Raw genomic sequence first — 9884 nt, forward strand, 5'->3', positions numbered from 1 at the left:
TATGCAGGGGGTCGGACTCGACGATCTATTGAGGTCCCTTCCGACCCTAACATCTATGAATCTATGGATCTGTCCCCCTCCCAGCATCTCTCCGTGCACCGGGCAATCAATATCAAGGCTTAAGTACAGCAACTTTCTCGTGAAGGCAGAAGGCAATTCCAGCCACGCATGTTAGTCCCCATTTTTCCTGTCATCATAAATTGACACTGACAGAAAACGAGCACATCCTACTGCAGGAACACGGGTGCATTTAGGCAACAATGGAGGGGGTTAATAGGGGCTTTAGCTCCGTGCTGCTGGGTCTGCGCAAATACAGGCGAGAGTCAGCTCTCACACTGCCATTATCACTGAAGTCGCTCTCCCCCTCGTCTGATGGCTGAGGAGGAGATTGGCACGGCACGAGGCAGAGTGCAGCGCGCACCTCCTCTGCCTGAAGAGCTCGGAGCAGAGCATCCCCGCCACAAAACCAGGGCCGGGGCCGCGGGAACCTGGGAAGAGAACCGCTGATCACTTGTTGGGGGACTGTTCCCTGCAGTGTTTGCTTTGGCTTCCCCGTGAGCACTGCTAGCAAAGTCTGCTCCTAGGAAACACCTGGACGTTGGAAGGGGGGTGGGAGGGCTCGCCACAAAACGAGGTCCACGCCAGGTTCGAACTGCTGCAGGCTGCCACGGGAGAGGCAGGGGCTACTCTTAACCTGCCGTCACAGGAGACGGAGCACGCGGCCGAAGCAGAACAGGGCATGGCTTTTCAGCGCAGAAGACAAAGGTCTGGTCTTGTCTGGTTGGAAGTTGGTGCTCACCTTCCTCCCCAGGGAGCCTGCAAGATTTCCACAGGTCACGGGAATTCAGCGACGAGACTGGAAATGTTAAGGACTCCATCTGGGAGGATTTTCTGAACATGCACACGACGGATATGGATGGGAACCAGCCACCAAAAAGCACAGCTGCACGGGGACAGGAGGGCAAGCGCTCCAACCTGGCCTCGGACGCTCCGCTCGGCGCTGCGCTGACTTAACACGCGGCTCACTTATGTGAAGGATGCTTTACACGCTTCCCTCAAACCAGCGCTGATGAAAGTCGTCAGGCTACCCAAACACATCACACAGGTCGGAGCTGAAAGAACTGCTCAGACTTCTATTTAAATACCTGCGATGCACATACACGAGTATCCGGATTGTAGCTTACGCAGTTCTGTGCATCATTTTGGGGATTCGTGAACCAACAAAGCAGCAGAAAACAGGAGAAGATAACTGGTTTTGGCAGCAGAAGAGTCTCAGGCCTAGACGCAGACCCAGACTGCGAGTACCTTCCTTTCCTAGCGGAGACAGCGATAGCAAAGCCGCGGCCGGTGCGTGCAGTCTCTGGGGCTGATCACTGGTGCGTCACCACCGGTCACGTAGGCTGCAAAGCAGACAAGGCACGGCTGAATCACCGAGCGGGAAGCGGGCAGGTTCAGGGCCAGGCCCCAGGTACAGAGGACAACGAGAGCAGACGGGCAAAGGTAAAGCAGGAGTTGAAGGGAATACGGTAACTAACTCCCCGGTGCTTCCCCGCCGCAAAGCCTGCAGACACCATGTTACATCCCAACCTCAAAGGTCCTTGGCAGAACACAACTCGCTCGGGGCCATCACATTTCTCGGTTTTTAGAAACACCAACAATCCTCCAACATCTTCCAAGAAGTTTTGACCTCCTGCTCTTGACCCAAATTAGTATCCAAAAATCAAGGCTTGTGGCAGAGGTCCACACCTGGCATATGTGACCATCCAGCGCTGCCGGGACAGAGAGGCTCGTCAGCACTTCTTTCCTTCGTCCACACCAAGATAATCTCTCCGCCCGGTGCCAGACAGGACTGCCATCACTACCGCCGCCTCACCGCAGGCCGCTGGCTTGCTCTAGCCCCTCTCCCATTTCTTCGATAAGCAAAAATGAAGTTCATCCCAAATCTTTAGAAACCTGCAGAAAACTAGCGAGCGGTGAATCACGGTGCGCCCTGCAGCTGACCTCGGCTCCACCGCACGTCTTCCATTCTGCAAGGTTGCTTCGGAATTAGTTTTCTTCCGCGAGCCCTTTGAAATCCTGCTGCAGATAAACCAAGATGCTTTTGGGTTAGAAAATATTTCTGGTGGGTCATCAAGTCCATCCCTCAGCTAATGGAAGCCATGCCCAGAACATCAAATACAAAGCCTGGTTTTGAAAAAAAGGATTGCTGATGACCTCTGTTGAAAGTATTGATTTTCTTCCTGGTCGCCCCGCATTTTCGTTGAAAAGAGGTATTCTCTCTCCCTCTCTCTTTCCCGGTTTTGTTTTTTTTATTAAAGTAAGCAACGCATTGCAAAAGCCTGAAAAGAGAATCTTTTCCTTGACAATTGAACTGAACATTAAATGAAATCTGCAAAGCCATTTTTCCTCTGTACAATCAAAAGCTGACAGAAGGGGAAGCAGGGAGAGTGCATAAAGGAAAAACATGAGCAAGCTGAGGGAAAAAGTGTAAAACAATCATCCTGAATCAGCTCCAAGCTGCTCTAATGGAATTAGGGTCACCCTGACAGAAACACAGGCACATCACAGAGAAAATTTAATAATTTCTTCACCGCAGTCGGCAAAAGCAATAGAGGTTTGGAAAGTACTTTCTGCCAAATTAGCACTTCTATATATAATGCTCACGTGTCCCTTTTTTTGCTCACCTGTACCTGGCACCATCTCGGCAGACAGCTCTGTGTTAATGCTGACCCTATTCCTTTCCTAGCGAGGGAGTCCGAATGAAACCTCTCTTCCGAAACAATGCCTCGTGCTTAACCTCTGCACGCCCCCCAGCCTCAGCACACCCGCCGCGAACTCCCCGCGCTAATGCCACCGTGCATCACACATGCAATCTGCTTCGCCTTGCCTGCTAATGTCTAGCTGTGTGCCAGCTGCCTAATTGTCAAGACGCTACGGTGGCAGCGCTGAAATCTGGGATGACAACGGCGGTGGAACAAAGACACGTACGACAGGGAAGCCCCGGATCCGAGCGCTCCGGAGCGACCTCCAAACCGCGCGAGAGCCGGCTGTCAGAGACGCGGCCACGGCCCTCTGCCCGCCATGGCTTGCTGCTGATCGCACACACTGAGGAGAGGCATCTAGACACCGCGATAAACCTATTTTCCCTGCTCCGTCACCTTGCATCAGAGGAGCAGCGAGCTCTCAGCAGCCCGGAGCCTGGCACCGCTGCACGGGGAGGGGAGAGGACACCACGGCCCGGCCCAGCTTCAAACCCACCACCACGGCACAGGCCACCCTGTTCTGCGCAGCTCCAACCCCAGGGCAACGGGGTCCGACACAAAGGCCACAATCTCCACCTCCAGGGCAGGCACCCCTCGCTGGGACCGTCACTGCTCCGACGGCCCAGGTCAGCTGGGCACAACGCGGCGAGGGAGCCACCGACGCTGTGCACGCTCCCCCGTCGCTTGGGGCGTTTCTTCCCACTGGCCCACAAAGAGGGCAATCCACACCGGGACGTTCCCGGGGCCCGAGCAAGCAGCAACGGGCAGGAGCAACCTGCAGTGGCCAACTCCCCGTCGGAGCCAGCTCTCGGTTAAACAAGTGCTGGCTGTGGGGGCTTCAAGGTCACGGCACTATCGACCTACCTGCCGAACCCAGAACTAACCCCATGGTTTTGGGCCTGAGAAAAAGGGGAGGCCTGCGGGACGGCTCTGCCTCTCAAAAGAGACCGTGCTGCATGCCTGGGTGCTAGCCCGGGTCTAGCACCAGGGCTGCAAAGCAACGCCCGCCCGGGTCCATTTAGCCCTGCAGGAGTGCCGTGCCCCTGGCCCTGGAAACGGCCCGAGACCCCCACACATTTTGGACCCCAGAGAGCAATGCTCTTGGTCCTTTCTGGCAGGGCAGGGCTGATAATCCCCTGGGAACTCAGGCTCAAAGGCTTAGCGCAGCGACCGGATCTGGTGGGGCCCCACGGCCCGGCCCCATCCAGGCCCCGCAAGGAGGGCGGATCTGTGACCTGGCCCCCAATTCGGGGCCTGGGGCAGTGGGTGACTTGGCCCACGGGAGGAAGGGGGTATGGTGTAGCCCCAACCTAGCCGGGGCTACACCAGCTGTGCAAGCGAGGGGAGGTGGCCAGGCCCCACAGAAGCAAGGGGTTGAGGCTGGCCGCTGGCCTGGCCGTGCCGGGGGGGGTTGTTGTCCAGCTCAGACCTGCCCTGTGGGCTTGGGATTTTGGCAACAGGGAAGGGAAGGGAAGGGAAGGATGGCAGTACTGCCATTGCTCCCCTGCTGCCAGATTTCCAAACCCGTGAGGGGCCGGACCCAAGGCTCGGCAGGCTGGAGATTGAGCACCCCTAGCTTAGAGGATGAAGCCTGCACCCCTGTACTGCCTGGCTCCAAAACAGGCTCAGATTCCCTCGGACAGAGCGAGCCGAGAGAACGGTCTCCAGCCAGCGGTGCCCAGGAGACAGGACCAGATGCAGCACGACGCCCCCGCCCAGCTGCAGCCCGGGCCCGGGCAGAGAGACCCCGCCATCAACACCCGTTCCTCCAGCCCCTGCAGAAGTGCGACGGCCGACTGAAAGGACTCTCGTCTCCCCTCCTGCTCCCTTCCACCCTCCCTCAGCTGATCTCCATCACGTCCGACCCAGTCTGGATCTCCGTCTGGCACAAAACGGTGCAACGCCCCCTCCCAGGCTCCATCGTGTGTCCCGGTGACATTTGTAAACCTGCAGCTTTGCTACAAGCCTGGTGACAACCTGAACCCTGGGAGAGAAGCAGGAAAGCGGGTGGGGATGGCAACAGGAAGCAGACAATGTCAGCAGGCCCCGACGCTCGCAGGCTCTGGGCACCTGCAGCTCCCGGCGCCTTCGCCAGCAGATGGATCTGTGCACAGAGCCCCCGGCAGCCATCAGTGGCGGCCTGAGCTGTGCAGGCACATAAAAGGGCCCCGCGGCACGCATGTACGTCCATCCGTCAGCTCGAGCACCTCTCCTCCTCTCCAGCACCTGCCCTGACCAATGCTGCTTCCAGGGAACAGCAGGGACCGAACTCCTTAATGACCTGTGCCTGCCACGCTCAAAACCCTGCGCTCCAGCTTCGTGGGGGGATTACCAGCAGCTTTATGCCTTCACAGCAAAGGTACAAGGAAGGGAAGGTCATCCCAGTTCAAAAACGCAAGCAGGCAGGCAGCGGGTGACTTGGGATATGCCCTGGATAGAAGGAGATGAGGAGGGAGGGCACCTGTCACCAGAAGAGAGGGAGCTGCCGTGCTTCAGATACAGCCCCACAGATACCTTGGACTAGCCCCAGCAAACGTGGACGGCCGAGTTATGAAAAGCAAGGCTGAATAATGAGCCTGTGAGGCTTTCTGCATGATGCATAATTCATTTGCTAGAGAGCTCCTGCTTTAAAGCATTTCCAGTAGCCCACTGTTAGCCACGTCTGCCCTCCTCCCCGCTGCATGAGGGCTTTCCATTCACTGCTTGTTCCCTTCCCTGCGCTGGGCTAATCACGGCTGGACGTGGCAGCTGCACACGAGTGTCAGCATAGCACAGGTGGACGCGGGCTCAGAACAAGGCACCGCGGCACTGAAATATTCTCGTCCTGTCCGACTGACACGTGAGCCTGGAAACGCAACGTATGACAGGGAAGGGGGGCTTACGCTGTCCTCTGGCAGCTCTCGTGAAGCCAGCTGACCTCAGAGGTGCAGCTTCAGTAATGAGGAGACGGAGGCTCGGTGCAGGGCGAAAGAATAGGGAAATTAAAACCATGAAGAATCCCAGCGCCCTCCCCAGCAAAAAATGCAGTGTAGCCAAGTCTTGCTAATGGAGTCAAGGCCACGGTTTCAATCTTGTAGCCATGAAACATCATGTTCCCCTTGGAGGGCATCGCTCTCATAAGCAGTTTGTGTTTCAAAAGCGTGGAGCAGGACCACAGCTTTTTCATCCTGCCCCCCAGCTTCCTCAGCCCCGGCACGCCCTGTTTATCTGCATGAAATGCCTGGCAGCGCGAGATCACGAGGCTCCTTTTCCCCGGCTGTTCCCTCGCTGCACATGCGGTAGGCCAAGGGCATTCAATGTTAGATGAAAGCAAGTTCTCAATATTTCTGAGGTCTTGGAAAGAGTTTGGAGGTTACTTACTGTCTGCCCCAGCCGAAGGCATCAAGCAGCACAGAATGACTGCTGGCACGATGAATACTGGGACGCAGAAGTTAGGCACCATATTCCAACGCAGAGCAAGTCCTCTCCAGTCTGGGACAGGGGGTCAGTACATCCAGGGTTACAGATGCTCTTACTCCTGCAAGCCAAGAAAGAAGGAAACATCAAATATTGTGCCAAGCAAGAAGGTCAAACAAGGGCCTCCTCCCTGCATCCCGCCCCACAATCCAGCTCAACCCCACCACCCACCAACCTCCCACCCAGAGGTTTTAAAGAAGGCAGAACCATTTTCCAATTTGGCACCACTACGTTGATGGAGCTACAGCGAAGCAACAAATGCATCCAGGGCTACGTACCCTGCCGGCCTGCTCCGGCCCCGTATTACAGCGGGGCCTGTGAGGTCTAAAGACCCTTGCAAAGCAAAGCGTGCGCGTCGGATGCGTTATCCCATTTGAGCTGGGATAACCCACGGCGCTCCCAGGCATTTTGGAGGAGGGCTCAAGCCCTGACAACATAGGTACGAGGGCATCCTGCCTCCTGGGGTTTGGGGACTTTCTGGCACTTTCCTACGAATTACCAATACCGACACGTCCTGGTGCCGGTTACTGCTGCATTTCGGGGGCAAGCCAACTTCTGGCAGAAACAAAAAGCGTTCAGCGAATGCCAGCAGTGACGGTGCTCAGGGAAACCCGTGGGAAATCTCCGGAGAGCCCACCAAGGCAAATATTGACATCATGCCGTACTACCAAAGAGTAGATGCGGCTGCTTCTTCCCTCTGTTACTGTATCTACACAGTAAATCTCTGCGCATGTTAGATCATCACACAAGGCAAAATCCTTATTTACGTAGCGCCTTCTACAGCCGAGACATCTGAGAGTACTTTACAAAATAACCTAGTTCTCTCCTCCGTGCAGAGAGGACAGAATACTGATTATCCCTTTTTTCCCCTTTTTCTTTTGAAATGTCATGTCTGGGGCCAAATCAGTCCCAACGTCTATCAAGTGAGCAGAGCTCACTCATTCGAGCCTGTATGGCACTACCACCGGCAAGTATCCCGCCACCGAGACTCTTCATCCCGGGCCTTCGGATATGCCCCTCCTGCTCCACCGCCTCCATCCAAACGGCAACGCCAGCCCTGCTCAGCCGCCACACCTGCACGCTGAAACAGGCCCTTCAGAAGAGCCCGACACCCAGCTTCCTTTCCCACCAAATCCTCATTTGTCTCCCCCCAAAGAGTTCCTAAAAGTGCCATGAAGACGCGCTGCTCTGCACAGATGGATACAGATAGCTGTAACCCAAAGGAAACGACTCACCCGCATGGTCTGCCCTTTGCTGCCCAGCTCTCGAAATACTCCAGTGCCAGGGAACGAGCACAAGGGCCTGGACAGACCACGGGTGCTCCGCCTCCACCCTCCACCCGCGTGCCACGCGTGCTTATTCACCCCAACGGGCTGAGCCCTCTTGCACGCCACATGCTTGTAGCCAGACGCACGGGCATCCCACGAGCTCTTTTACAGCCCGGATATTTTTACACCGGGTTCACTCGAGCCTGCCTCCATGGTCCGGCACCGGGGCAGAAAAGCCAGATGCCGCCTTAGGCAGCGTTGCTGCCCATCTCCCCCGGCGCAGCAGCCCCTTTGCCCCTTGGCAGGATGAATCCTCTTCTCCTCCTCTTTCCATTGTGGCTGCATCTGTGGGAAAAAGCTGTCTCCATACAATATTTACAACTCTCCAAATTGGAAAGCTTTAAATTTTCATAAACCGAAGTACCCGTCATTCTGGTTTGAAATTGAAAACAGGGAAAGGGCTCTCGCCCATTGCGAGGCGCGCTGCTCTGCCCCGGCCCGCGCACGCCACAGCTGGGGCACGGGGATCGCGTATTAACCCTTCGCAGGCTGGTTCCCCTGCTGAGGAGTGCCTATCTGGACCCGAGGCTACAGCAGCTTTCTCCTCAGGTAGAGGGGCTGCGTGAGGAGGAAATCACCCGCAAACCAAGAGAGATGCCGTTCAAGATCGAGCTGAGCAAGAACGCGCAGACTGGGTATAAAAGAGGGCGGCGGAGACGCAAGTGAACCGACCGTCGAGACGTGCTGACTCCGTTCCCGTTGCTAGTCCGCCCGTCTCCTCCTGCTCGCCGCCCCGTGCCTTTCTCCGGGCTGCTGATCCCTTGCCACCGAACACGTCCTGCGCGTGAAATGGCCTTCGAACCCCTCTAATCTCACCTCTTTGGTTAGCCTCCCACTACTTAGCTGGCACCTGCAAGTGCAGATACCACAGGGCAGCGAGCAGAAATGCTTGCACGCTCTTGCTGCCACTTCAGCATCGGACGGCGAGAGGACGAGACGAGCTAACTCAAAACACTCGAGTACGGTGTGGGGCTAAATACCTGGGAGGACGCCGGTCACAATGCTGAGTTAAGCACCCAAAAACCCCTACATTTAACACCAGGATTACCAAATGTCTGTCAAAGAAATCAAAACGTTGATGGGAAAATACACGCGAGGCAGAAGGCCAGCAGGAAAAGCTAGACTTGTTTAAAACGAAGCCAGGAGTACCAGGGGTTCCTGCAGAGCTGGGAAATCAAGGCTGCGAACAGGCCCCACCGGAGGTGGCAGCATCTGGGTTCAGAGGAGTGATTAACTCTAAAAGGTTGAGAGAAATCACGACAAGCGCTGAATGGCTTCTGGCCTCCACGGACCCCTCGGAATAAAAACACTGAGCTGCAGCCAATGCAAGGGGTCATCGGTCACAGCAGCACATTAAAGAGATGGATGAGAAGTCACCAGAGAAAAGAAAAAAGGCTGGGGGGAAGGGAAGAGAGAACAAGAAGCACTTATTAAAATGAAGCTACTTAGAGACAGATGCGTGAACAACTTGAAAACCTAGGGAGGACAACGAACATTAGACTCATCCGAACTCCGGCAGGACCTCGCTGCGTGTGTGATCGCGTGATAAAGCCGATGCCATCTTTGTTGAGGAACGGTCCTCCCCAGGAACTGCGCTAATTAACCGCCCAGCACGTGTGTAGGCGCCCGCGGTGCCGTGCTCCTGTCTCGGGAGGACGGACCCGAGGCGTCCCCGCTCTGGCCCCGGCACGCGCAGCACATCGGGACACGCGCTTCCTACATGGACGGCACCTCGGCGGGCTGCTCCCTACGCACCAGCCAGGAGGACACGTGGCATTCAGGAGGAGCTGGCTCCCTACCGTGCAAAGAAGCATCCAAAAACTGTGGGGTATCCAGCAGAAAACACCACTAATTAGAAACCGCCTGGGCAAGGCTGGCATCCAGGGTGGATCGTGAGCAGTAAACGAAGCAGGCACTTACTTTATTAACAGTAACAATAATAATTGGTATAGCTCAGCTGCTTCATTCAACGCGCGGCATCTGATCTGTGCGCTGAATGAACGAGGAAGGGGAAGCCCGCATGGAGCCATGTAATTAAAGAGGGTTGCGATGCCGACGTACGAGAAGCAGAGATGTGCGGTTACTCCCCGACTCCCGAACACGTTCACGCTGCCGCGGGGACGTTTGTTAGCACAGGGGCAGCGGTCAGGAATACAATACGACGGGCATGAACCTGCACCACAAGGCAGCGGCCAACGCCAATGCGCTGCGCGTGCAAAGTCGTCACCTCACGGACCGAGGTGAGACCGGGCCTTGGACACCCGTCCTGAGACCTCGAACACGAAGAGTCAATCTGGAGGGAGCTGGACACGATGACCGAGAGGCTGGAGGGAAGGGG

The 9884-nt window shown here is 56.2% G+C and overlaps 1 protein-coding gene across 1 annotated transcript in view; it reads right to left on the bottom strand.

Moving 5' to 3' along the window:
- The window catches only part of PTPRF (protein tyrosine phosphatase, receptor type F), a 301064-nt gene that overhangs the window by 244236 nt on the left and 46944 nt on the right, over positions 1-9884 (bottom strand). Inside the window, 1 exon segment of the mRNA XM_025206900.1 lies at positions 6123-6279. Coding sequence (XP_025062685.1) covers positions 6123-6204 — 82 coding nt within the window. The 5' untranslated portion in view covers positions 6205-6279.

This window comes from Alligator sinensis, unplaced genomic scaffold, assembly GCF_000455745.1.
Source record: "Alligator sinensis unplaced genomic scaffold, ASM45574v1 scaffold781_1, whole genome shotgun sequence".
Lineage (NCBI taxonomy): Eukaryota > Metazoa > Chordata > Crocodylia > Alligatoridae > Alligator > Alligator sinensis.